The 27,972-nt window shown below is 51.2% G+C and overlaps 1 protein-coding gene and 1 pseudogene across 8 annotated transcripts in view; one reads left to right on the top strand and one right to left on the bottom strand.

Moving 5' to 3' along the window:
• Positions 1-27,972, bottom strand: part of CAMSAP1 (calmodulin regulated spectrin associated protein 1) — a 59,531-nt gene that overhangs the window by 8,588 nt on the left and 22,971 nt on the right. For 3 of the 8 annotated variants that reach the window (XM_055089366.1, XM_028497334.2, XM_024126282.3), the window contains 9 exons: positions 17,720-17,800; positions 16,782-16,814; positions 14,395-14,536; positions 6,166-6,305; positions 5,982-6,078; positions 4,192-4,348; positions 3,643-3,734; positions 3,037-3,121; positions 33-2,415 (listed from right to left, as the gene is read on the bottom strand). In XM_055089366.1, coding sequence (XP_054945341.1) covers positions 33-2,415; positions 3,037-3,121; positions 3,643-3,734; positions 4,192-4,348; positions 5,982-6,078; positions 6,166-6,305; positions 14,395-14,536; positions 16,782-16,814; positions 17,720-17,800 — 3,210 coding nt within the window. Of the gene's footprint in view, positions 1-32; positions 2,416-3,036; positions 3,122-3,642; positions 3,735-4,191; positions 4,349-5,981; positions 6,079-6,165; positions 6,306-14,394; positions 14,537-16,781; positions 16,815-17,719; positions 17,801-27,847; positions 27,899-27,972 lie in introns of all 8 variants that reach the window. The other 5 variants (XM_028497331.2, XM_028497332.2, XM_024126283.3 and 2 more) reach the window with 3 other exon arrangements.
• LOC112065491 (uracil-DNA glycosylase-like) lies at positions 8,332-12,064 on the top strand (annotated as a pseudogene).

Here is a 27,972-nt window from a genome sequence, read left to right as displayed (position 1 = left end):
ACCACGTGACACCGACGCTACCAGCACTTTACCTTGAAGAAGAAGCCGACCCCCGGCTTCTGGTCGCCCTCGCTGGCGAGGTCCGCGGAGCTGTGGCGGCCTTCCGTGCCCCCGTCATCGTCGGGGGCCTTCAGGTCGGAGAGGTCCACCTCGATGAGGCTAGCCTTGCTCCTCGGGGGCCCGTCCAGGGGCGCGCCCCCCTTTCCTGGCCCGCTGAGGGCGCCGAGCCCCGCCCCCCTCACGCCGTCTTCCAGAACCTCCCTGAAGCTCATCTGTTCCGAGGTGACGCTGGCATCCCTGGAGGAGGGCAAGACAAACGTTCGCTGGTTGCTCTCATCGTGGAGCCTGTAACCGGCGAAGCAGCACTCCTCGTGGGGGTCACTCCCAGGGTCGGCGGCCCCGTCCCAGCCCGGGTCAGAGGGCGTCCGGGGGGAGAAGGACCGTAGGCGAGGGGCGGCCTCGACACCAGGTGTGAGGGCCTTGCTTCGGGAGGAGCCCTGCGGTCGCTCTTTCGGCACCTTCAGCTCAGCCGGTCTTCCCGAACGGGAATTCCGACCCGAACCGAGACGAGGGGGCTTGCGGTGGCCGGCCAGTGCCGTCGGAGAGAGCGGCTCGACGAAGTGGATGGCCCCCTTGCCCTTGGGGTCCTGGGAGTTGTTCCTGGGCCCCGGCGTGGGCGCCGTGGGGGACGTGAGCAGCAGCTGCTCCTGCTGCTGGGAGATCCTGAGGATGGCCTGCTGCAGCGCGCTGATGGTCTCGTTCAGCTTCTCGATGGACAGGTCGCACTCGCCCACGTCCACGCCCGCGTCCACGCCCTCGGCGGCCTCCAGGAGCACGGCTGACAGCGCCTTGCTCCGCTCCAGCTCGGGGAGGGCGGCGGGCTCCTTCCGTTGGTGCTGCTGGACCAGAGCCAGGTCCTCTCCGTCCAGGTCGGGAGGCCCCAGCAGGTCTCCCCTCCCCTCCTCCTTGCCGAGGAAGTCTCCCACCCGGGACACGCCGCCACCGCAGTCGTCCCCGTTGTGCTGAGCACGCTCTCCCGCCGAGGCCCCCGCTCGCAGCGGCCGAGGGGTGGCGTCGGCCCGGCCCCTCCTGACCACGCGCAGAAAGGCTGCCTTGCCCAGCCTCAGGCGCCGCCGCGCCGCCAGCGCCTCCACCTTGCTCTTCTGCGCCTCGATGGCCCGGCGCTTCTCCTCCAGCTGCATGCGCAGCTGCAGCAGCTCGGAGGCCAGCAGGCTGGCCTGGTCCCCACCCTGCCGGCTCGGGCTCTGCTCGGCCCTCGGCTTCCACGGGGCCGGCGGGGCGGGGCAGCTCTCCGAGGAGTCGGGCGTGGTCTTCCGCGAGCTGCTCGCGCTCGACTTGGTCTCGCAGCTGTTGAGCCTGTGAAGCTTCCTCTCGGCAAAGCTGGTCATCTTCGCGCTGCCGCTGGCCACGGAGGCGCCGCTGAGCTGGCTCAGACACGGGCTGGAGCGGCCGCTGCCGTCGTCCTTGTCCTCGTGCTCCTTCACCTGCAGGTCCTCCTGCAGCTTCGCCGACTCCCCCTCCCCAGCGAACCCGGCCCCCGCCACGGGGCCGTCCTCGCCGGCGAAGTCCTGCTCGGCGCCCTCCAGGTCTGCGCCGTCCGAGTCGGAGTCCTGCCTCAGGACGGCCCAGGCCTCCGGGCCGAGGGCGCTGGGGCTCTGCGCACAGCTCGCGGACGGCCCGCCCTCCACGTCCTCGTCAGCTCGGCCCACGTGAAGGAAGAAGCCGTCGGCTGGCTGTCCCTGAGATGGGAGGCTGAAAGCGCCGCCGGCCGGAGGCCCGCCACGGGCGGCCCCCGCTGCCTGCGGCCCCGCCTCGGTGGGCACGGGGTCGAAGCCCGTGGGAAGCTCTGAACAGGAGATCGGGGTGAAAGTCCTATTCAAGTCTCGACTGACGTGACTGCCGGGTGCCTTCTTCCGCCCAGGAGGCTGGTGGCCCTCGCCGGACCTCCTGGACGTGAAGCCCCTCGGCCGCCCCTCTCCGCACTCGTCCTCCTTGGTGACCGCCTGCTTCTCCTTGGCGGGCCTGAGCACGGCCGGCATCAACGGCTCCAGGAAGAAACTGTCGGGCTGACCTCCTAAGGCGTCCGCCAGCCTCTGGGGAGACCTGGCACTTGCCGTCAGGCCAGGGTCAGCGCCCTGGAGAGCCACATCCGTCCTAACGACGGCCAGGAGCTCCTCGTCCTCGTCCTCGATATCGACGTTGTTCAGGAGGCTTTTTCCATCGGTCCTGAGGGCTGCAGGCTGGGGCTGGTTCTGCGGGGTCAGATGAATGACACTGGATGCCAAGCTGTCCTTGCTGATGGAGCGGGCCAGGCTGACGCTGTCGCCAAAGCCTGGGTCCACGTCACAGCTCGCGGCATGATGGAGAGCAAAGGGCGCTGGCTGAGACACAGGCCTGCAACAAGGGGAAAGAAGCCATTGCACACACCGCGTCCCCACGAGAGGCTACGCAAGCTCGTGAGTGACAAGAACGTGAGTTAAGAAGAGAGAATCCAAATCTGACACACAGGAGACAAACAAACCCCCTCCCGGGCAAAAGAAAACCAGAGAGCCTTTCAGTTCAGCAACTCTCAGACACTCGGGCCCAGCTCCCCTTAAAGATGCTGAGGATCCCAAAGAGTTTTTATTTATTCGTCAATATTTATCACTTTAGAAATTCAAGCTGAGATGCTTTTAAAATGATTAAAAATTCCAGTGAGAAATCTATCACATGAGCAGTGGCCACATTTTCTGAAACAGACAAGTGCAGAGGGTAAAGCGTGGTATCATTCACACTTTCGCAGATCTGACATCTGGTTGGATGCTTGTGTCTGATCTGATTCAACCTGCTGTGATCCCGCACTTCGCGAGGCCCTCAGAATGGGAAAAGTAGTGACATCCCAGCGTTGTTACGGATATCATTCAGAGCCCCAAGGGACTCCGTGGGCCCCGGGGTCCTTGCGCCACACCTGGGCACTGCTCTGTTAGACTAACGAACCTCTCCGGTAGAAATGCATTTGAGACGCGGGTAGGTCACCTGTTTTTTTTTTCTGTCCATGCTACTGATACTCCTCGGGGCTGACCGTCGACTCGGGTTAAGGAATTAGATCGGTGTCGCTGGTCTGCAGTTTGGAGGAAACAGTTTACGTTCAGCATTAAGTACCTGATTTTATATCATTTGAAATGCTTTCACTATAATAACCATTTCTCAAGGAAATGCACCGTAACTCAGTACACCAAAACTGCTAAGGAAAGCAAATAATCACAATACAATTTTTAATAGTTTCGATAGTAGGCAGTGTGTAATTCAACCGTGATCAGGGTCATGAAAATAATCAGAGTGTTTATTACACGTCGATATCAATTAAATGACATCAACGCCCACTGAGATAATGAGTGGACGTCAATGTATAAACTCCTGCCGCCTGTGTGCTCCATGTGATTCATTACGTCTCGGTAATGTTTTCACTGTAAAGACTATGAATTCAAAGGTACATCAATAAAAATCAAAACAAATCCTGCCACAGTGCTCCCAGCTAACACCACTACATCATGATGAGTCTATTTATTTTGAGAGCCATGATATTAATGAACTCCAGCGAGAGGGAGAAACAGCAGGCAAAGGGGAGACGGCGCTTCTTACCAGGGGGGTCCTCTCCCTGCACTGTCTTTTGCTGTTTCTGTCTCAGTGGCAACAACGGATGCGACGGGCTAAAGGCAGAGGCCCCTTTCCCCCTAAACAGAGAAAGGATGGGAGAGAAAAATCACTACCTCACCAATCTTCAAGTTCAAAAACAAACGTGTAAGAAGCTACGGAGACCATCATGAATTCACCCCAACCTGTAAGAAGTTCACAGATTCCTCGGGAAAATTAACTATTATAAAAACGAACCAAAAATGTGCCAAGAACTTCAAACTTGGGATAAACATCCAAACTGCAGCTAGGGGACATACTGACCTCTGGTTATGGCCTGTAATACAACAGCTTTCAAGTTTTCACAGTAAATTCAAGTCCGCATTAAGGCTACCCTGCTCGCCCCCGGGGGAGCAGGGGCCAGGGGAGGCCCTCTCACTACCTACTCCGCACAGGCCTGCCATCACCCCTGAGAAAAGGGAATTCCCACGGGAACTGTACACCAGCAGGAAAAGGGCGGCAGGATGGCGGCTCTGTCCCGAGAGCAGACAGACTTACAGGAGCTCAGGCTCTTCGAGGTGCAGGTGGTGCAGCTGGGTGGGGGGCTGCGGATCGGCCGGGCTCGCCGCCGCGGGGCTGCCCAGGAAGCTACGCTTGGTGGCGTTGGAGATGGGAACAGAAGGCCGAGTGCTTCTGGGGTGCGATGCTGATTTAGCTGCAGGAACAAGTTTACAGAAATAGTTATATTATTTCCAGCTACAACATTAGCAAGAAGACTAAAAAAAAAAATCCGTTTTTATAAGCACTAAAAACCCAACTTTTACCTGAAACCAAAACTTCTGCAAAAAAATAAAATGGTTTCAAGGTCAACAAGTGGATTCTGTAACGAACACGATAAATACCATACCAAGACGGGCACTAAGGTCAAGAGACCAACACAGAGTAGGAGAGCAAGCGCTGGACGGGGGCTGCGTCCGGACGACTAACGAGCGGCCCCGTCACCGGGGCCCTGGGGTGGAGCCGCCAGGACGCCTTGCCGGCCGAACCCTCAAGGGGGCGGCTGCCTCAGCTGCAGAAAGACCTGGTCTTCTGAGCCCAGCATGTCACTGCGCACCTCGGCGGCCACTTCAGCTCAGGCCCCGTGGGGTCAGGTGAGGAGATCACGCCCAGCCCGAAGCTCCGGCCTGAACGGGAACCCCATCTCTGAGGCTGCTCCCCAGAACGCTGGCCCAAGACAGTGCCAGGGACAGTCCCGGCAGCAGGAACCAGACTCCAGAGCCAGACCGCTCGCTGCCCAGGGGTCTCACGTGAGGGGAGCCGCCGAGGTTGTCAGGGGCGGGGGAGCACGCCTTGGCCACTGCCCCGAGCCCTGACCCTGTCTGGGCGTCTGCTCTGCCGACATGGCAGACACTCTGCTCTGCGTGTCACTTCTGTTTTAATCCCTGATGAGGCTGAGCATCTTTTCATAAAGTTCCTGGGCACCCGGAGTCCTGCTTTCACGAAGTACCTGTTCAAGTCTTCTGCTCTTTTTTTTGGGGGGGTTGTCTTTTCCTTCTTTTGATATGTTCTGGGCACTGTGTATCTGCTGTAGGTATACGACAAGGATCTTCTACCCCTGGTAGCTACTTGATTTCCTTTTTTTTCTTTTTTTTTTTTTACTGTTTTCATCATCTTTTAATGAAAAAAAGGTCTACATTTTAATACAAGGATCTTCTACCCCTGGTAGCTACTTGATTTCCTTTTTTTTCTTTTTTTTCTTTTTTTTTTTTTACTGTTTTCATCATCTTTTAATGAAAAAAAGGTCTACATTTTAATGTGGCCAATTATCAATCTTTTCCTCTGTGGCTAAAATTTTTATATTCTTTGTAAGAAATCACAAGGACATGACAACATTCTCCCGTATCATCTTCTTAAAGTTTTGTAGATTCTCAAGGCTGGCAGATCATTTTACTCTGCGGTAAAACAGATTTTTTTCTCCTTGTTTTAGGGGCAAAAAAGTCAGAGCTGTGGAGGGTGAGGACTGGCATCACAGACTAGAGCACTTCCTGCCCGAGGTTCGTCAGAATCACCTGGAAGCTTCTCTCCAACGTCTCCTGCTCGCCCTCGGATTCTGACGCCGCAGGGCCAGGACGGACCCCGAGCTCTCAGTCTGGAGGAGCTCTGTGCGTGACCACCACGGCGCACCAGACAGGGGCCCGGACTGTGACAGCGCTCTGTCCTCCCGAAAGAAACCACTTAAACACCACTGTCGTACAAAAACCAGGAACCAGTTAAGCGCACCTTCTGAGTGCCGTGCCACGACTCCCTTAGAGGAGACAGCTGTCACTTACGGAAAGTCTGTCACTCACCATCTTTCAGTTCCTGAACATCCCTGGGCTGAACAAAGTCTGGTTTGACATTCTCAAACCACCAGAAGAGCTCGGCAATAAAAACCATAACGTTTGGCTAAAAGGAAAACAAGAAAGCAAGGACACCGTGAGGAGCTTATTCACACAGGGTTTTAAAAGTGTGTTTTTAATAATTCATCATTACCTTCAACACCAAGGGAGCATACAGCATATCTTCTAGAGTGAGATAAAAGCACTTGTTAAGATATTCATTTGAGAATTCTCTCAGCAGCCGAATATTATACAGACTGTCCGCCATCGACGTTACCTCTTTCAAGCATATATCTAATAGACAAAAAGAAAACTACAATTTATTAGAAAGATATTCTGCTTCATAAGTGTGTGTGTGCACATATATTTGTGTGTGTGTGTACATATACATACAATTTTCAACTGAAAAACAATTTAAATAAAGGTAGAGGTGATATTTAAAAAGGTAGTAACATTAACAGATTTAAACATCACAACAAGCATTATAAATAATGTTAAATATAGAAAGAAAACACTCAAGAAAAAGACAGGAGAAATCTCCAGGACCTGAGTTTAATTGTTAACCTCTAAAAAGTATACAATAATTACCTGAACTTTTAAGACTGGGCTTCCAACAGGAATAGTAACAATCACCTCTCAGTATACAAAGGACCTGGCACACAAGGCCACTTAACACTTAACCAGGTTCCTCTCCCCCATCCTTCGAGCGAGGTTATCTCCGTGGTTGGGGGAGGGGAGCATAAAACAGGAAACGTCCGGCTTATCCACAGAGAAGCACAGGAACACTGCTCATCACAAACTCAGGAGCCGTGCGGAACACAAGTCCTCCTCTGCCGCCTATCTGCACCTGTAGCAGGACAACTGTCCATTTTACACTGCTCTGCAGGATGCCAGCCCCTCACCCAGAAAATTCCAGCGCAGACACCCACACCGGGTACTGAGCAGGCTCCGTCGGGGGAGGTGGGCCCGCCCTCAGACAGGAACCACTAGAACACCTAGATACCACTCAAGACTAAACTGGAGGTAGCTATACTGACGACTTAACTTTGCCTGTAAATAAATAAACAGGACGGAGAAACATAACTTTACTCCTAAGAAGAAATCATTTTCAATGATTTAGAAATCTCATGCGCACATGGGATTCACAGCATCCGGGATCTACGTATGAATTCTGCGCTATGCGGCGATGCCCTAGCACTATGAATTCTCAAGAGAAAACTTCTATAAGCTGAGTAACTGTGCACATTTATATTGCTAAGAAATGTTTCTTTTTAAAAATTCAGATTATGAGATATTACAAACGTAAAGAACAGACTCCCATGTACTCTCTGCCCAGATGGAACGAATATTAACATCATACCTTCTCTGATCCAGATCTTATTTTCTTTCAGTAACAAAGCACCACAGTGCTGAAGCCCACCCCCGCCCAAGGCAACCACTCTCCTCGAGCCCCGTGACCTGTCTCGTGCGGGTGTCTTTACCACGTATGGTCTCTGCCCATAAATCGTATAAACAGTGCACTGCTGACCTGGCTGTCTTCAATTTACATTCATGACAACAAACTGCCTATCACGTTGCGGCCTGTTATTTTCCCCAAACTCGGAATTAACGTTTCCAAATAGTTCTCCGCTGCTGTGGGCAGATTTCACTCACTCATTTTAACAGCTATTTAGGATTCCACAATTTTCACTATCACGTAAAACGCCAGAAAAACCAAACCTGCGTGCTCTCTGCATTGGCACCCTCCCAGAAGGGGCTGCAAGCTGCGCTGCCCACACCTGACCATCGCCTGGCCACGTCCCACCCCGCCCGTACCATCGGGCCTCTTCACCTGTGCCACCCCGCTGGGCCGGCTCTGCCTTCCTGCAATGGTGCACCCTCCACTGCTGTGGGCTCGCCCTGACCTCGTCTGCTGTGAAAAAGCTGGTCTTGTTTTGCCTCTGGGTTGTTCATCCTTTTCCTACTGATTTGTAGGAATTCTTTTTGTATTATGGTTACAAAACAATTGTGTGACAATCCTTTGTCTATTCATATTTGTTGCAAATACTTTTTCATGGGTACAGCTTTTATCACTTAATTTTGTCTATGATGTTCCTCTGTCACCACAGTGAATTTTAATATGGTTAAATACAGGAATCCTTTCTATTACTTGGCTATTTTGTAATTTAAATAATCCATCCCAACACCAATGTCATAAAAATATTTTCCTATATTTTCTTTTCAAAGTTTTTAAATTCTGCTTTTCTGGTTTATGTCTTTCATCCAAGGAGGAGTGTCTGGCTCACGTGGGGTGGAGCCTCACTGCATTTCCCCCCCACAGATGGCGCTTTGCCCCACATTCTGTGCTGGCCAGTCCCCCTTGCCCTACAAGCTGTGGGCCACCCCAGGCACTGGGGTCCCACAGAGAGTCACCGTTCGGACCTCTCTGCACGGCTCCCCTGCATTTAGCGGATGTAAAGTTAAACAAAACTTGGTCTCTGCAGAGCAAGTACCCCATGTTCCTCTTCTTCAAAATCACAACTTGTCTGAAATCTGGGACAAAGCAAGAGAACGATGAATGTCATGGATCATAATCCGTTGAGTAAACTAAGAATCCATGAGGCCATGTTGATACAGATCACCGTGTGGATAAATAACGAGAGAGGAGGAGAGCAGCCCTCTGCACAGGAGTGCTGACCCGCCAGAGAACAAGAAGCAGAGCTAGAAACTCCCGACAGATGACGACACTGGGGTGAGAGCGCGACGAGAGACCAAAGCCACTCCCCAATCACTAGTCGGTCATAAAGCAAAGGGCAGTGATCTCAGAGTGGGGGAAGCCAGCGCACACCACCTGAACCCAGGGACCATCCCTGCAGCATCATTCCTGCTGGAAACCCAGGCCCTGAAGGCCACCAGGAGGGAACGCCAGGCAAAGCCAAACAAGGGACAGTCAACCAACTAAGCGACCTGCATGCCTGGAAAACGTCAAGGGCAAGAAGGGCTGATTAAGGCTGGGACTCAGCTCCAGGTACAGGGAAGCAGAGATGTGACCCTCAACAGGGTGGTGATGCTGGGCCAGAGCCTGGACTGGACAGAAGAAAGCAACACCAGGGACTTCCCTGGTGGCGCAGTGGTTAGGACTCCACGCTCCCAATGCAGCGGCCCAGGTTCAATCCCTGGTCAGGGAACTAGATCCCACATGCACGCCGCAACTGAGAATTCACAGGCCACAACTAAGGAGCCTGCCTGCCGCAACTAAGAGCCGGCACAACCAAATAAAAATAAATAAATAAATGATAATAAATAAATAGATATAAAAAACAAAAAAGAAAGAAAGAATACCACACCAAGCCCCACACCAAGTCTTCACACGGACCCAAACGTGTGACGTGAGACATGTGAAGGCTGCCACCCTGGGACAAGATCCACGGTGTGGACCCCATCAAGCTCACGGGTTCTGCTTCAGTGTTCAGAGACCTGGCCCAGACCCACGCAGTCTGGAAAACACTTATAAAGAGCTGTCTGCAGACACGACGGTTTTGTTCATCCTGGTCACGGAGGTTTACCTAGATGGGCCAGCGAGGTGCTCTCCAGCTCACCGCTGCCCTCACTACCCAGCGCATCAGGCCAGTTCTCACACCGGCACGGTTGCATCCTGGCTCAATCCTACTGCGATGGGCCTTGTCTCCGGCTCTGAGGCGCCTATGTTCAGGAGAAAGGCAGTGCCACAGACCATGCATCCCTCCCCGCTGTCGGTGCACAGAGGGCTCCTTGGGTGCAGACATTTCTCTAAAATCAACGCGCTGCTGCCCAAGGCCAGCGAAGGGCCCGTCAACTGGAAGGATCTGTGACCATGATCCCGGGGGAGGTCCTCTGAGCAGTTTTCTAGAAGTTGCTATCCAAGTATCCGTCAGTGACAAAGTCAAATTGAAAACGTAATTTCCCTGGTAATTCTTTTTTTTTTTAATACTTATTTTACCTATTTATTTATTCATTTGGTTGTGCTGCGTCTTAGTTGCAGCAGGCGAGCTCTTTAGTTGTGGCATGCGAACTCTTAGTTGTGCTATGCACGTGGGATCTAGTTCCCTGACCAGGGATTGAACCCGGGCCCCCTGCACTGGCAGCATAGAGTCTTAACCACTGTGCCACCAGGGAAGTCGCCTCCCTGGTAATTCTTAAGCACCCTGCACAAGGGAACACAGTGTCTGCAGAGCAGCCATGAGCCAGGCTGCCAGAAGCGGCCAGAAACGGCAAAGCTCCCCTGCGACCTCGGTCTGGAGTACGCCGCCCATGGCTCCAAGTTCCTGGCAGGGAGAGGAGGTCAAACACTCTGGACTCTCCTCCTCTTCGTTACTACTTTTATGGGTAAAGCAGGGAGACCAGCACTCTTTGGGTGGGGCCAGCTGCTACTAGTTTTCGCCTGGTAGGTTAAACTTCAGGTTTGAAGGTGTCGGGTGTCATCATTTGGAAAGGCCCCCTTCGCCCAGCCTGCATTCCCATCTCGGTCAGGTACACTGACCCGCGATCTTTCACAGAGCCCCCAGGAAGCCTGAGGACATTTTGCAAGTTCTCAGAAATTAGGGGTCAATTTCCTGACTGTAGTCCAGGTGAAAATCGCTAAGGAACAGTCCTTGGTGGGAACCTCCACCAACAGGCAGAGGCTGGGGAACGTGACTGGATCCTGTTTGTGCAGTTGTCGGGTATTTCTAGGAATAAGCTGCGTAAGTTGAACAGGAAGAAGGAGATAGGTGGATCTTTCTTTTTAAGAGGAAATGCTTTTCTCCTAGGTGCAACCTGAGTTGAAGTTTCTGAGCCAGCACAGACTGCCAATGCTGGATTTTGGTTTTTTTGGATTGAAATCACTTGGGGATTTTTTTTTTTTTTTTTACAAGACTGGTGAATTTTGCTTTTTTAAAAAATACTTATTCAAGTGTGTGTATTTTTTTTTTATTCTTTTTTTTTTTAACAGACGATCTTTATTAGGTGTGCACCTCCATCTTAGATCCCATTGGAGATGCTGTTTTGCTGTTAGGTGGGTTAAAGGGTTAACGCTGCGTGAGTTTGGTAATAAAAGGTTGTTGAAGTTTAAAAAAAAAAAAAGAATGTATTTGTTCTCCAGTTATTCCCAACTAGCTCAGGGAGAAAGGGCACGAATATGACAGGATGTAACGCTGGAAAGCCTGGGGACAAGTGTGCACCGTCCTGCACCTCCTCTGTAGAAGTAAGCGCGCATCGAAACAAAGTCTCCAGGGCCTCCCTGGTGGCGCAGCGGTTAAGAATCCGCCTGTCAATGCAGGGGACACGGGTTCGAGCTCTGGTCTGGGAAGATCCCACAGGCTGCGGAGCCACTAAGCCCGTGCGCCACAACTGCTGAAGCCCGTGCACCACAACTCCTGAAGCCCGCGCGCCTAGAGCCCGTGCTCCGCAACAAGAGAAGCCACCGCAGTGAGAAGCCCGCGCACCGCAACGAAGAGTAGCCCCCGCTCGCCGCAGCTAGAGAGAGCCCGCGCGCAGCAACGGAGACCCAACGCAGCCAAAAATAAATAACGTATCCAAAACATCCATTTTGTCCCTTTGGCCTCCAGTCTTCCACATGAATGTTTACGTTCCCTTGTCAATTTCTGTAAAAAGGACTCGCAACAACCGCATGAACAATCAGGGGAAATCACAATTTTTATACTGCGTCTTGGCATCTAAGAATATAGTTGAAGTCCCGCCCTAGAGCAGAGCCCACGATTTTTCCCGCGGTCTCACACCTTTCTGCTGAGTTTATCCCCAGCTCTACAGACAGGTCTCCTGTGGGCCCCAACACTCACCAGGAGCTGGCACCGCGCGCAGGGCAGGTGGACAGAGCCACCCTGCCAGGGCTGGGGCTACGGCACCCCCTCCCGTCCCCCGGACTGCAACAGTCCGGGGTCGAGAACCTCTGTGGGGTCAGAGCACGTCAGCGGCAGGCCAAGGGCATCCATCACAAACGGGCAGTGGCTTCTAACAGACGTTGGTCTGCGCCTCCTGAGATGACTGCACCGAACACGCTCAGCCATTCAATTCTTGTTTTCTAGGACTTCACACAGGATTTTCAACCCATGTGAAGAAGGAAAGAAAGCCTATGCCCTCCCTCCTCCCCTGCTCTGCTCCCGGTGCCGGAAGAACCCCGACAGAGACGACCTTCACGTCCGCTCTGGAGCCCTCCCGGGACCCTCGGCTCGGCCTCCTCTGCACCCCTCTGCTCCGCTCCCTCACCAGGCGGCTTGTCCAGAGCCCAGGCGGGCCGTCCTCTTCAGGACGGAACCTGCAATCCAGCCTGTCTCCTCCATGTGCTGGGGTGAATTCTGACCAGAGGAGAAAGACTACTCTTTATTTTTCTTCCTTCAGCTTTTTTGGGTTTATTTCTATGTTCTTTTTGAATGCGCTGAGATCAACCTGGTTCATTAATTCTTAAATTCCTTACTGTCCAGACTATGGACTGAGGCGACGTTTCCCTTCACCTGTCACTCTGAGCTGCGTCCTGTGAGCTCTGGCACGTACATCGTTCATTCATTTAATTCATCAAATACCTGACCAGACGCCAATTTGTCCCAGACGCTATTTTACACGGTTGGGATGTATGAGTGAACAAACAGATAAAAACGCCTGCCCTTACAGAGCTCCCACTAGAAAATTCCACTATGATTTCTGCTTTGATCCATGAACTATTTTGAAGTTATCTTCCTCGGTTTCTAAGCATGAACAATTTTAAAGGTTTGGAGAAAGACGCCGCGCGTTTTTGTCGCTGACTTCTCGTTTTACCGCGCGGTGAGGAACTGTCGATTCTCTGCAACCTGCCGAGGTCTCCTCCGCGGCCGGAGTCAAGCCCATTTTCGTGAAGGCCTCCAGGCGTCCTCGTTTTAAAAGAGCTGGAGCACTGGGCCCAGCCTGCGTCCGTGTGTTCACGTCCCCTCCGGCCTCACCCTGCTCTCACCTGCTCCCCCAGCCCGGTCCCGCGAGTTACGTCACCAGTCTGGCTCTGGTCACCCCGCCCTGTGGCTCCGTCGCTTTTCAAGCCCCGTTTCGACGTTCTGCTCTCAGGTGCGGTGAGCTTCGACACTCACATCCTGCCGTGGGCTTTCCCTTCCTCGGCAGCACAGGCTCTCTGTCCCTCGTAGTTGTTTTTGTCTCGAGACCCCGGAGGACAGGTTAGAGACAGGCCGGACAAAGCCCGGGCCAGGGCTGCCTGCCCACACACGCAGCGGGCGGAGGCCCGCGGGGAGGGAGCCCCGCGCGCTCAAGCGCCCCCGACGTTGGCATTTTAAACCCTGCGCCCGCACTCAGGTGCTCTTCCTCACGCAGGTCTGTCCGCGGCGCCTGCCGGCCTGCTGGTGGCAGGGCCCCTTCTCCGCGGGTCTGGCGGGCCCCGGCGGTGGCCGCGCTCCCACACGGCAACACTCTGCTCTGATTCCCGCCGAACGAGTCCTGGACCCCAACGAGCTCGCCTGGGGCGCGGCCTGGCAGCTCACTTCCTCGGGAACGGCCTCCTCCTCCGCCCCGAGACGAGCCTCCTGGGTCTTCCCTGGCCGCGGGGGAGCCTCCCCAGTCCTTTCCAGGGCCCCGGTTGCAGGTCTCAGCGGCACACGGCCCAGGCCGCATGGGGACAGAGGCCTAACAGGGCCCGGGGCCACCATGTGCCAATCTGGGGGTTTTCAATCACAGATGGAGACCCGCTCCTGGAACCTGAGCCCCCCTTTCTTTCAAGGTCAGCTGTGTGCTTTTGAAACTACAAAACCCAGCACTTCTGCACTCGGATCGGAAGCGGGACCGACGTCAGCTCAGCGCCGGCAGCGGGTCTGAAGGACACTCTTCGTGCGGCCGGCGGTCGGGGCATCCGTGGGCCTCGCACCTCCCTCCCCCAGAAAGAAGAGGACTCAGCAAAACCTACGTCAGACCTCCTGTCCACACGGCCCTGGACGGGTGTCCGGCGCCATGCTGCTCACGACATCACCCACACCTCTCCCCGCAGCCAGGCGACAGCACCTCCGAGACACACGACACGGTGATGCCACCAACACCAAGCCCACGTGAGCCACTCACGGCTTGGCAACAGATGGGTCTGCACTCATTTTCCTAAACCACATTCCAGATGTTTTAGATCAACTAGAGTAGGGCTGACGAGCTCTCCACCGTTCTGAGACTGAAGTACAGTCACCGATATTTAACACGTTACCCACACGTTTCAAAGTCCCATTTCTCCACCAGAGAAAACGCAGGCTAAAGACAAACACGTCCTCATCAGATCTGTCCGTCTCTGCGCTGCCCCAGTTGGCACTAAGGACTCAGGTGACTCTCTGGTGTTCTGACTGTTTGGATCAGAGCATCCTAACAGCCTCCTGGGCCTCAGGTCCATTCCAGAGGCTCGAGCCCCACTCACCGTCCAGCTTCATCTGCTCCGGGCAGTAGTAGTGGACCACGGCCAAGAGAGCAGCCCCGTGGCTGCCGTCCCGCATCAGGTCCTCCAACAACGGGAAGAAGGGCGGCTGCCTCGCTGACAGGTGCTCTCGGCGGTAGCGCACCTGCGGTGGAGAGAAGGGAAAGGGTCACTACGCACGAGGTGCCGTCACTGCCGCCTACGTCACAGGCAGGCCGTCAAATCTAGAGTTAACAGAAGCCCTGCGGGACGGTGTTTAGACAACGGCAGTCCCATGGGAAAGCCCCAAACGCCTGGGCTGCGTCCTCCGCCTGGAACGCCTGTCAGGATCCAGGGGGCTGGGCTTCGTGGCCACACTGGGCGACAGCAGTTAGCTGCTAATGACACCAGGCCGACTCACTCTAAAGGGCCGGGCACACCCAGGGGGAGGAAGCAGACACACGTCTACACTGCCAGAGGCCGCGCACCGTCAGCGGATGAGAAACAAGTTAAGCGGTGAACACCCTACGCTGGGAAGACCCACATTACTGTTACCTTTCTCAGGATTACCAGCTTTAACCCTGGCCGTTATGAAAAACACAAAGCAGCATTCACATAGAGTTTGAGAAATTCCCAAAACCAGGTCAGACGAAATGTCGTCTAATCCGTCAACCGGCCCCTCCACAGGTGCACGGAAGCGTCAGGAACCTGAGTGCTATAAAAACTAAGCATTTTTCAAGGTTTCCGTGCTTCTGCCTTTACAGGAAACCATGTGCACGGTGCTCTGAGCCTCCCCGCGCCCCTGGGCACTGCCCCTGCACCCGGCTTCGCTCACGAGCACAGACACACAGGCCGCCAGGGGACCACGTCCTGTGGCATAGGTGAGCCTGGCATTTCCTGCAGCCGCGCTTTCTCCAGGGGAGGAGAACACAGTGCCGGCTCGAGGGAGAGAACCCGCCACCCGCGCTGCCCGCTACGGATCTCCGCGAGCCGTGCGGGAGGGTCAACCCAAAGGAAGGCGCCCCGGCAAGCATGCAGTGTGTGCACAGCGCAGGGCAGTCAGCACTGGCATCTGCACAGAACACGCCTCACCCGTGCACGTGCGACACACGCCACTAACACTGGTCTCAACATGGACTTTAACTTGTTTCTCGGGCCGCCGCGCCCAGGGGCCAGCCTTGGGGCTCCCGCATGCGCAGCCCGAGGCACACGCTGGGCCAGGTCTCCACACACACAGACAGCACGCGGGCCGAGCACGGCATGCAGGAAAGCAGATGGTTTCGCGGCTGAAGATGGATGCTGTGCGTTTGCATCAGGGAAAGCGCTGAACCCCTGGGTCAGGGGAGCCGGTGTCACCCCTCAAGGGGGCCCTGCTCCAAACCCCCAGCAGCCTGCTCACTCTCCCCGCTACTGATGAGCCAGACATGCGCTCAGGCAGCCGTGGTGACCAACTGCTAGGAGGAAACCTACAGGCGCTCTGCTCTCGGCCACATTTTCCAGTTTTTATACGATCTCATCTGAAACCCCACTTCCTGGAGGACACCTGCATTTCTGACTGTGTCTGTCCTCCCTACACCTCGTAACTGCTTTTAATAGTTCTCTCTTTGGCCTTCAGTTTTCGAGAAGTTAAGATACGTAAATATACATAAAAATGCTTACCCCCTCTCTTTGTTATTAATATATTTCAAAGAGAAGCAAAATTATCCATCAGCTACAAAGCAGACTACATCACTGCTCACGCAGATCCCACGGACAGTTTATATCCACAGTATCTCCTTTATGATGGAATTCTAAGGATCATTTGATCCAAATAATTAAACTAAAGGATCAGGCAAATAATAAAGGAGTCTTCGAAAAGATTTGTTCTCCAAAACTTCATTTTAAAATGCACCACTTGGAGCACCAGGTACTTTTCCGTGGGAAAGTGTAACAAACTGGTTCTGCTTCCAGAACAGGTCACCAGGTGGAGCACAGCCAGAGCTGTGGACCAAATCACCATGGACCATAGCAGCAGGAAGGACAAATCCAAAGGGTAACTTGGCAAATTGGATCGTTTGTCATTCCTGCTGGTACCCATTAGAAAGGAGAATACAGCCTGTCATTGACCTTGAAGTTCATCACACAGAAGTTAACCATGTGTCCAAAGAAGAAAGTGTCTGCAAGTCTACCTAAGAAACTGGGCAAAACCACACTCTGGGTGTCGGCTACAAAATGCACCTTAGGGCTCCGGAGGGCCTTGTTACGGTCTACTCTGCCCAGAACCGGGCCATCACTGCCCCGCAGGAAATGCAACAACACCACCAAGGAGGACATTCAGACAAACAGTCACGAGCAATCTGTAATGGAAGCAAGTGGTTGCAGCGGGACGGCCGTCTGCACGGCAGCTGGGCGCACGCGCGGAGCTCACTTACAGGCACTAACTTCCAGTACCACTTGGAGGGAGACTGCTCGGGAAGCAAGGGAAGGAAGGCAGGAGAGGAGGTCAGCAGGGCAGGTCCACGTGTGGACAGACGAGACACACACTTGCACACCACGTTCACACGAGAGGCGGGACGTCCTCTGAGAGGTAAGATCTGTCCAGCGCACGGGACCCTCTGCACTAGCAGATGACGGCAGGGGAAGCTCACAGGCACCTCTATGACACTGGCCTCTGCGGGAGCAAAGACTACTCTGGAAACTCCGCACGGGTCGGGCACCAAAAAGGATAGGAGCCAACCGCCATTCGGGGAGGGGCTCAGCGAGCCGTCTACGCCCACCTGAGGAAGGGGGCGCTCAGGGAAGCGTGGCCGGGGTGAGGTGCCCACGGACAGCATCCCCGGGGTTCAGGGTAAGAGAGGGGAGCAAGGGGACAGTCGGTCACCCCGCGGCCCAGGGGCCCGCAGGCCAGGCCACGTCATACACGCGTTTGAAGAACACGGATTCAGTCACACACGTGCTTGGCCAAAAAATAATAATAATAATAATAATCAGGTCACACAGGACGTTAGCGGGTCATTTCACTGGACACGTGACATTTACCCACCTGAGTCCCACACTGGACTCACAGCCCGTGAGGGCTCCAAGGGGACCTCTGGCTGCAGGCAACCCCACCCCCCATGCTGGCTTCACCCCGGGTGACCCTACGTCCCTTCCTCTGGAGCTTCCGACACCTCCCACCTCTCCCCCACCCTCCCAAGTTCAACACTAGGCTGCCCCTGCCTGGGAGAAAGGGCAGTGGGCCACCGCGCCCTCGCCACCTGCTTGGTGAGTAAGAACAAAGAACCAGCACGAACCACACACAGACACAGTTCTTTAAAATGGGAGCAACGTTAACTTGGAGCGTTCCAGAGAAGTGAAATTTACCCTTTACCTTTTGATGAGCTGGACTTTCCAATAATTGCTGTTTTAACTTAACTTCTTTCTCTGTTATCTCTCTCATTTTAAGGTTTACCTAAAGTAGAAGAAATTAAATGCATTAAAGAGGCAACTGAAATTGATTTCCAACAGTGGTGTGTACATCTTTCCAGAACCCACCTTACTTGTTTGAACTCAGGCTCTTAGATGCAGGTAATATTTAGACCCATTACACACATGCAGAAATACACGGATTTCCTGTGACCTGTGATTCGACACGGAGAGCAAGGAAGGTCCTCACGCCCCACAGCGCCCGCGTGATGCTTTCCGCCTCACGACAGGATCGGCAGACAGCCTCAGCGCTGAGTGTCCCTGCTGCACGGGCAGCCCAAGTTCGCCGCCACTATCGGCGAACGCTGCTGATAACATGGTCTGGCCGAAACCCCCCGAAGCCTAACAGGTGCTCGCACATTCCCTGACCACCAAGATAGCGCTAAGAACTGTCATGAGACACTCATAAGCAATTAAAACAACTGCTCGGACCTGAAAGTGGCCTCTTCTGGAATTATTAACTCAAAGATAAAATCAAAATTGCAATTATAAAATAATACCGTGGAGAAAAACAGTCATCAATGCTAACAGGGACATGGTCAAGGCTATAACCAGATGAAATGCCGCAGGACTGAGCGTCTCCTCATTAAACAAGAATACAGATAAGTGAACTCACGCACATCGGGTCGGGAACGTAGAAAAATTGTTTTTTAAGAGAGAAAAAGACAAAAGAAAAATCAATGTTGATAAGTTTTAAAATAAATGAATTAGGGCTTCCCTGGTGGCCCAGTGGTTAAGAATCCGCCTGCCAATGCAGGGGACACGGGTTCGAGCCCTGGTCCGGGAGGATCCCACATGCCGGGGAGCAGCTAAGCCCGTGCGCCACAACTACCAAGCCTGCGCTCTAGAGCCCGCGAGCCACAGCTACTGAGCCCGTGCGCCACAACTACCGAGCCTGCGCTCTAGAGCCCGCGAGCCACAGCTACTGAGCCTGCAAGCCACAACTTACTGAAGCCCACAGGCCCAGAGTCTGCGCTCCGCAACAAGAAGCCCGCACACCGCAAAGAAGAGTAGCTCCCGCTCGCTCCAACTAGAGAAAGCCCGTGTGCAACAAAGACCCAACGCAGCCAAAAAGTAAATAGATAAAATAAAATAAATGAATTAGAATAGATGGATGGATGGAAAAGTGATAAAGCAAGTATTGTAAAAAAATGTTCACTGTAAAATCTAGGTGGTGGATACAGGGTGTTCTCTGTATAATTCTGTCAACTTTTCTGCATGTTTAAAATTTTTCACAATAAAATACTGGAAGTTAAAAATTTTAGAAAATTTGTTTCTGCCATAAACTAGATACCTCCCTAACATGGAAAGGATTTTCTGATTGGATTGGTGATGATATTGATGAATGTAATTTTTGATACTATATCATGACGTGTGACAACACTGGGAAGATCCATACAACTCAGCAGGACAATTTTCCCAGTGACAAGCCGCGACCTTACAAAATCGTGAGTAACAGGACCAGGAAAAATATAAGAAAGACTTTAATACAACAGAGTACAAAAAGTTCACTGGGGGCTTCCCTGGTGGCTCAGTGGTTAAGACTCCGCCTGCCAATGCAGGGGACGCGGGTTCGAGCCCTGGTCCGGGAAGAGCCCACATGCCGCGGAGCAACTAAGCCCGTGAGCCACAACTACTGAGCCCACGTGCCACAACTACTGAAGCCGGCGTGCCTAGAGCCCGTGCTCCGCAACAAGAGAAGCCACCGCGGTGAGCAGCCAGTGCACTGGAATGAAGAGTAGCCCCCGCTCATCGCAACTAGAGAAAGCCTGCGTCGCAGCAACGAGGACCCAACGCAGCCGAAAAAAAAAAAAAAGTTCCCTGGGCCAGTATCTAGATCATATAAAAGAATCCTTGCAACAATAAAAAGAGAAATAATCCAATTTTAAAAGGGGCAAAGGATGTGAACAGACATTTCTCCAAAAAAGATCTACAAATGGCCAATAAACACATGAAAAATGGTTTCCCATCATTACCATCAGGGAATGTGAATCTAAACCACAATGAGATACCATGCCACACCCTCCAAAATGGCTGGAATCAAAAAACCAGAAAATGAGTGTTAGCAAGGACGTGGAAAACTGGAAACCTCTGGTGTTGCTGGGGGAATATAAACCGTGCAGCAGTCGTAGAAGCCCGCACACCGCAAAGAAGAGTAGCTCCTGCTCGCTCCAACTAGAGAAAGCCCGTGTGCAACAAAGACCCAACGCAGCCAAAAAGTAAATAGATAAAATAAAATAAATGAATTAGAATAGATGGATGGATGGAAAAGTGATAAAGCAAGTATTGTAAAAAAATGTTCACTGTAAAATCTAGGTGGTGGATACAGGGTGTTCTCTGTATAATTCTGTCAACTTTTCTGCATGTTTAAAATTTTTCACAATAAAATACTGGAAGTTAAAAATTTTAGAAAATTTGTTTCTGCCATAAACTAGATACCTCCCTAACATGGAAAGGATTTTCTGATTGGATTGGTGATGATATTGATGAATGTAATTTTTGATACTATATCATGACGTGTGACAACACTGGGAAGATCCATACAACTCAGCAGGACAATTTTCCCAGTGACAAGCCGCGACCTTACAAAATCGTGAGTAACAGGACCAGGAAAAATATAAGAAAGACTTTAATACAACAGAGTACAAAAAGTTCACTGGGGGCTTCCCTGGTGGCTCAGTGGTTAAGACTCCGCCTGCCAATGCAGGGGACGCGGGTTCGAGCCCTGGTCCGGGAAGAGCCCACATGCCGCGGAGCAACTAAGCCCGTGAGCCACAACTACTGAGCCCACGTGCCACAACTACTGAAGCCGGCGTGCCTAGAGCCCGTGCTCCGCAACAAGAGAAGCCACCGCGGTGAGCAGCCAGTGCACTGGAATGAAGAGTAGCCCCCGCTCATCGCAACTAGAGAAAGCCTGCGTCGCAGCAACGAGGACCCAACGCAGCCGAAAAAAAAAAAAAAGTTCCCTGGGCCAGTATCTAGATCATATAAAAGAATCCTTGCAACAATAAAAAGAGAAATAATCCAATTTTAAAAGGGGCAAAGGATGTGAACAGACATTTCTCCAAAAAAGATCTACAAATGGCCAATAAACACATGAAAAATGGTTTCCCATCATTACCATCAGGGAATGTGAATCTAAACCACAATGAGATACCATGCCACACCCTCCAAAATGGCTGGAATCAAAAAACCAGAAAATGAGTGTTAGCAAGGACGTGGAAAACTGGAAACCTCTGGTGTTGCTGGGGGAATATAAACCGTGCAGCAGTCGTGGAGACAGTCTGCCAGCTCTTCACAGAGTTAAACACAGAGTTCCTACACGACCCAGCAATTCCACCCCTAGGTATAAACCCAAGAGAAGTGAAAACACAGCCACACAAACACTCGTACTTGAATGCTCACAGCAGGAGTCACGATAGCCAAAAAGTGGAAACACACATGCCCACCAGCTAAGGAATGGCTCAACAAAGCTCAGCATATCTATACGGCTGAGCATTACTCAACCATAAAAGGAATGTGGTACTGATAAGCGCTACAACACGCTTGAGACGCGAAAATATGCTTCATGAATAAAGTCAGAGGCAACAGGCCACGTACTGTAGATTTCATTTAAATGAAATGTTCAGAACGGCCAAATCCAGAGAGACAGAAAGCAGAGGAGTGGCCGCCAGGGGCCGCCAGGGAAGGACTGCGGATGGCACCAGCGTCTCTTTCTGGGTGTGATAAAAATGTCTGCAAGTGGTGGTGACAGCTGCACAACCTGGTGAATATCTTAAAAGCCACTGAACCACACACTTTAAAATAGCGAATTCTACAGCATGTGAATTATATTTCAACTTTTAAAAAAAGTTAATTGGGGGCTTCCCCGGTGGTGCAGTGGTTGATTTAGAGTCCGCCTGCCGATGCAGGGGACGTGGGTTCGTGCCCCGGTCCGGGAAGATCCCACGTGCCGCGGAGCGGCTGGGCCCGTGAGCCGTGGCCGCTGAGCCTGCGCGTCCATGAATGTAATTTTTGATACTATATCATGACGTGTGACAACACTGGGAAGATCCATACAACTCAGCAGGACAATTTTCCCAGTGACAAGCCGCGACCTTACAAAATCGTGAGTAACAGGACCAGGAAAAATATAAGAAAGACTTTAATACAACAGAGTACAAAAAGTTCACTGGGGGCTTCCCTGGTGGCTCAGTGGTTAAGACTCCGCCTGCCAATGCAGGGGACGCGGGTTCGAGCCCTGGTCCGGGAAGAGCCCACATGCCGCGGAGCAACTAAGCCCGTGAGCCACAACTACTGAGCCCACGTGCCACAACTACTGAAGCCGGCGTGCCTAGAGCCCGTGCTCCGCAACAAGAGAAGCCACCGCGGTGAGCAGCCAGTGCACTGGAATGAAGAGTAGCCCCCGCTCATCGCAACTAGAGAAAGCCTGCGTCGCAGCAACGAGGACCCAACGCAGCCGAAAAAAAAAAAAAAGTTCCCTGGGCCAGTATCTAGATCATATAAAAGAATCCTTGCAACAATAAAAAGAGAAATAATCCAATTTTAAAAGGGGCAAAGGATGTGAACAGACATTTCTCCAAAAAAGATCTACAAATGGCCAATAAACACATGAAAAATGGTTTCCCATCATTACCATCAGGGAATGTGAATCTAAACCACAATGAGATACCATGCCACACCCTCCAAAATGGCTGGAATCAAAAAACCAGAAAATGAGTGTTAGCAAGGACGTGGAAAACTGGAAACCTCTGGTGTTGCTGGGGGAATATAAACCGTGCAGCAGTCGTGGAGACAGTCTGCCAGCTCTTCACAGAGTTAAACACAGAGTTCCTACACGACCCAGCAATTCCACCCCTAGGTATAAACCCAAGAGAAGTGAAAACACAGCCACACAAACACTCGTACTTGAATGCTCATAGCAGGAGTCACGATAGCCAAAAAGTGGAAAACACACATGCCCACCAGCTAAGGAATGGCTCAACAAAGCTCAGCATATCTATACGGCTGAGCATTACTCAACCATAAAAGGAATGCGGTACTGATAAGCGCTACAACACGCTTGAGACGCGAAAATATGCTGCATGAATAAAGTCAGAGGCAACAGGCCACGTACTGTAGATTTCATTTAAATGAAATGTTCAGAACGGCCAAATCCAGAGAGACAGAAAGCAGAGGAGTGGCCGCCAGGGGCCGCCAGGGAAGGACTGCGGATGGCACCAGCGTCTCTTTCTGGGTGTGATAAAAATGTCTGCAAGTGGTGGTGACAGCTGCACAACCTGGTGAATATCTTAAAAGCCACTGAACCACACACTTTAAAATAGCGAATTCTACAGCATGTGAATTATATTTCAACTTTTAAAAAAAGTTAATTGGGGGCTTCCCCGGTGGTGCAGTGGTTGATTTAGAGTCCGCCTGCCGATGCAGGGGACGTGGGTTCGTGCCCCGGTCCGGGAAGATCCCACGTGCCGCGGAGCGGCTGGGCCCGTGAGCCGTGGCCGCTGAGCCTGCGCGTCCGGAGCCTGTGCTCCGCAACGGGAGAGGCCACAGCGGTGAGAGGTCTGCGTACCACAAAAAAAAAAAAAAAAGTTAATTGGTAACAGTTTCAAATTCCACATTTCAGTTAACCTTCAAGAAACTACCACTTGTCAAGTTTTGGTATAGAATCAAAGAGATGTGCATAATTATCTGAAAAGATTATGAAAGCACTGTCCCCTCTTCAACTACGTATCCACATGAAACCAGACTTTCTTCCTTTACATCAATAAAAACAACATACCGTAGCAGATGAAATGCAAAGGCAGGTAAGAATCCAGCTGTCTTCTGGTAAGCCAGACATTAAAGAAACTTACAAAACTGTAAAATATCACCACTTGTTTCATTTTTGAGAATAGTTATTTTTTATTAAAAACACATCACTTACATTAACATGGAATGAGCTGTTACTTTTAAGTGAATTAATAAATCTTTTTAAATTTTCCTGTTTTGGGGCTTCCCTGGTGGCGCAGTGGTTGAGAGTCCGCCTGCCAATGCAGGGGACACGGGTTCGTGCCCGGGTCCGGGAAGATCCCACACGCGCAGAGCGGCTGGGCCCTTGAGCCATGGCCGCTTCGTGCCCCGGTCCAGGAGGATCCCACATGCCACGGAGCGGCTGGGCCCGTGGGCCATGGCCGCTGAGCCTGCGTGTCCGGAGCCTGTGCCCCGCAACAGGAGAGGCCACAGCGGTGAGAGGTCTGCGTACCGCAAAAAAAAAAAAAAAAAAAAATTTCCTGTTTTTAATTTCTAATACAGTAAATATTGAGAGATTTTCTAAAAATTCTTTGAGGGCCACGGTATTTAAGAGTGTAAAGGCGTTCTGAGACCAAAAGGTTTGAGAACTCTTTATCTACACAAGGGAATGAAGAGCAATAAAAATGGAAAATATGTGGATAAATACTGTTAACCATTTTTAATTACTTTAAAAGATAACTGGCTGTTGAAGGTGGAAGTAACTTATCTGGGGCTGTAATGAAATGAATGACCACAGTGGCACAAAGGCCAAAAGGGGAAAAGACATTTCTGATCTTATTTGTGAAATGGTATCACTTTATTTGAAGGCAGACGATGAAAAGCTGAAGATGAAATCTGTAAACCCTAAAGCAGCCCCCCCAAAAAATATTGGAGATAAAATGGAGTAGTAAAAATGCCCAAACCAAAATAAGCCAGAAAAGAAGGAAGACAAAGAAAAGATATAGAAGGCACACAAGATGTAAAACCCAGAAGTCTCCATCATCACATGAAATGCAATTAAATCGAACACTCCAATGATAAGGCCCAGACTGACTGTAGGGCGCCCATAAGAAACTCGCTTTAAATAGACAACGAGGGGTTAAAAATAAGAGGAAGGGAAGGGATACGTCGCGTGCACACTGGTCATGCCAAGGCTGGAGGCAAGGATTGTCACCTGTGAGAAAGAGACATTTCACGACCGCAAAAGGACAGAAAAATCCTAAACGTGTATAAATGTAACAACAGACTAAAAAAATACACAAAGCAAAAACTGACACAACCAAAAGGTAAAATAGACAAAATTACTGCTAGAGATTTCAACTCTCCTCTCTGGGTAAGTGACTGATGGGGCCTAAAACTCCAGCGATGCAAACACACCCAACCAACCTGAACTGACACTTACAAAGTACTCCACTGACAACAGCAGAACACGCAGGTTCTTTTCAAGTACACACGGAACACTCTGCAAGACCATGCAGTGGACCACAAAACAAGTCTCGATAAATCCAGAAGGACTGAAATGAAACCACACAGACTACGCTCTCTGACCACAACGGAATTAGAAACCAAAACACTAAGATACCTAGAACCACCCCACCTCCAAACATATGAAAACTAAATTACAAACTTCTAGATAATCCATTGATAAAACGAGAATTCGCAACTAAAACAAAATATTTTAAAGAGAATGAAGAAAACCACAACATATAAAAATGTGTACAGTGCAGCTAAAGCACTACTTAAAGAGGAATTATCAACTTTAAATGTTTATATTAAAATGTAGAAAGGTTTTAAAAGAACTAACAAACTAGAAAGGAGAGAAAAATAAATTCGAAATAAACAGAAAGAAAAATAATAAAAGCAAGAGGAGGAATTATATAGAAAATTGGAGAAATCAACAAAAACCAAAAGCAGGTTTTTTAGAAGATTAATAAAGTTGATAAACCAGACCAACAAAGGGAAGAAAAAAAGACAGAAATTACAGAGCAGGAAACAAGAGGGGACGTCACTACAGATCATAATACACTAAAAGGATGATAAAGAACTACGACTATGCCAAAAAAGTCAAAAATTTAAATAAAATTGACAAATTCCTTAAAAGTCACAAAATTAAATAGAAATCCTAAATACCTTATATGTACACTAAAGAAATTGAATTCATAATTAAAACCTTCCAAGAAAACTCCAGGCCCAGATGGCTTCACCAGTGACTCCATCAAAGATTTAAGGACAAAATAATACTAGTAATAATAAAAATACAAAAAGTGTTTCACAAAATGAAGGAGGGAATACTTCCCAACTCTCTTTTTGACACTCGCATTATCCTGACACCAAAACAATAAAGACACATTACAAGCATATATACCTTGGAAAGCACTGGATCCCTAAATCTTTATACACATAAAATATGCTTGAAACTCATTAAGACAAACAACCTCATTAAAAATTGGGCAAAATATGTGAACAGACACCTAACAAGATACACAGAAACATCTTTAGTCTTAAAGAAATGCAAATTAAAACCATGACATACCTCTACACATCCACCCAAACGGCTGAAACCGAAAGCCTGACGATACCACGTGTCAGCAGAACGTGGAACGCTGGAATTCTCCTGTCTTCCTAGTGCGAGTCTAGGATGGCACAGTCACTTCAGAAAACACTTTGACAGTTTATTCTAAAGGTAAACTGATCGTCATGTGACCCAGCAACTCACTCCTAAGTATTTACTCAAAGAAATGAAAATATATCTGCACATAAAGACTTGTGCACAAATGTTCCCAGAAGCTCTATGCGTAACAGACAAAACTAGAAACAAGCCGAGCGCCCATCAACAGGAGAACGGATAAACAAACTGTAGTGCATTCGTGCAGTGGAATCCTACCGAGTTTCAAAAGCACCAAACTACTGATGGACACAATGACATGGATCAACTTCAAAAACACCGTAGTCAGTGAAAGACACAAAAAGAGTACATACCACGTGATTCCATCTTTACCAGGACCTAGAAGAGATAAAACTAATCTCTAGTGAAGAAAGCAGATCAGGGGCTTCCCTGGTGGCACAGTGGCTGAGAGTCCGCCTGCCGACGCGGGGGACACGGGTTCGTGCCCCGGTCCGGGAAGATCCCACGTGCCACGGAGCGGCTGGGCCCGCGAGCCGTGGCCGCTGAGCCTGCGCCTCCGGAGCCTGCGCCCCGCAACGGGAGAGGCCACAGCAGTGAGAGGCCCGCGTACCGCAAAAAAAAAAAAAAAAAAAAAAAAAGAAAAAGAAAGCAGATCAGTAGTTATTTGGGCCAGGCGGGAGATTAAGGCCACAGCAGTGAGAGGCCCGCGTACCGCAAAAAAAAAAAAAGAAAGCAGATCAGTAGTTATTTGGGCCAGGCAGGAGATTAACTGCAAACGAGCACAGAGGAACTTTTTTTGGATGACGGAAATGTTACCTTGACTGCGAATGCTAAACGTATGTAGCCACTCGTCAACACTCAAGGAACTGGGTCCATTTATTGCATATAAAACATGTTTGGGCAAAGCTGGGGAGTTATGTAGTAAAAGACTCACGCTACTGGCTGGGCGTCAATAAAAAATAAAAAGAGCCACAGTAAGACGGTTCGTGGGAAAACTCCCGGAACACAGAGGCGATCACCCAGTCACACTCACACAGGACAGGGAAGCCGGCGGATGGCTCGGTGGCGCCCCCAACCCCAGGGAGCGATTTTGGCCCCCAGGGTGACTGATCACCCGAGGAGGGAGGGGCTGGTTCAGAGGGCGTGGTGTGGGAAGGGCAAGCTGCGGCCTTTCTGAGCAGGGCCGGGGGGGCACTGCAAGGACGTGCTCCCCACACGACGCACGGGCCGGGGGCAGCAGCTGGGCTGGCCCACCGCCAAGCGGAGGGGTCTCTCAACGTCTCAGGTGGCGGGCGTGCAGGAGGCCCATCAGCAACCATCCAGTCTGCGGCAGGACGGTCCCCAAAATCGATGCCACACAGCAAGAGAAACTCCGAGGCCACGTGACAGGCCTGCCCTGTGAATCCAGAGATGCTGACGGGGACGAGGGCACCCGCACGCGGAGCCAAACGTGAGAAGCGACCCTCTGGAAAGACCCGAGGAGAAAGGCAGGCCGGGGCGGGTGTGAGGGGAGCTGACACCTGCCTCAGGTGTGCGCACACAGCCGCGATCCTGGGACCACGGAACCTAGGAACAGAGTTTCCAAGAGACTTCAGACCTCGTTAGACATCTAAGACTGATGCTGAAGAGAAAACTCACCGATGTCAAACCTCCCCAGAGCCCAAACCTCATTAAACGTGCAGCAACTTTCTGTGGAGAGAAAACACATCAGCGTGAGGAAGGAGGGAAGGTCTCCAGGCCCAGCTGGAAGCCTGTCAGGTGAC

This window comes from Physeter macrocephalus, chromosome 13 (genome assembly GCF_002837175.3).
Source record: "Physeter macrocephalus isolate SW-GA chromosome 13, ASM283717v5, whole genome shotgun sequence".
Lineage (NCBI taxonomy): Eukaryota > Metazoa > Chordata > Mammalia > Artiodactyla > Physeteridae > Physeter > Physeter macrocephalus.
Note: the sequence above shows the minus strand (reverse complement) of the source record. Positions and strands in the feature narration are given on the sequence as shown.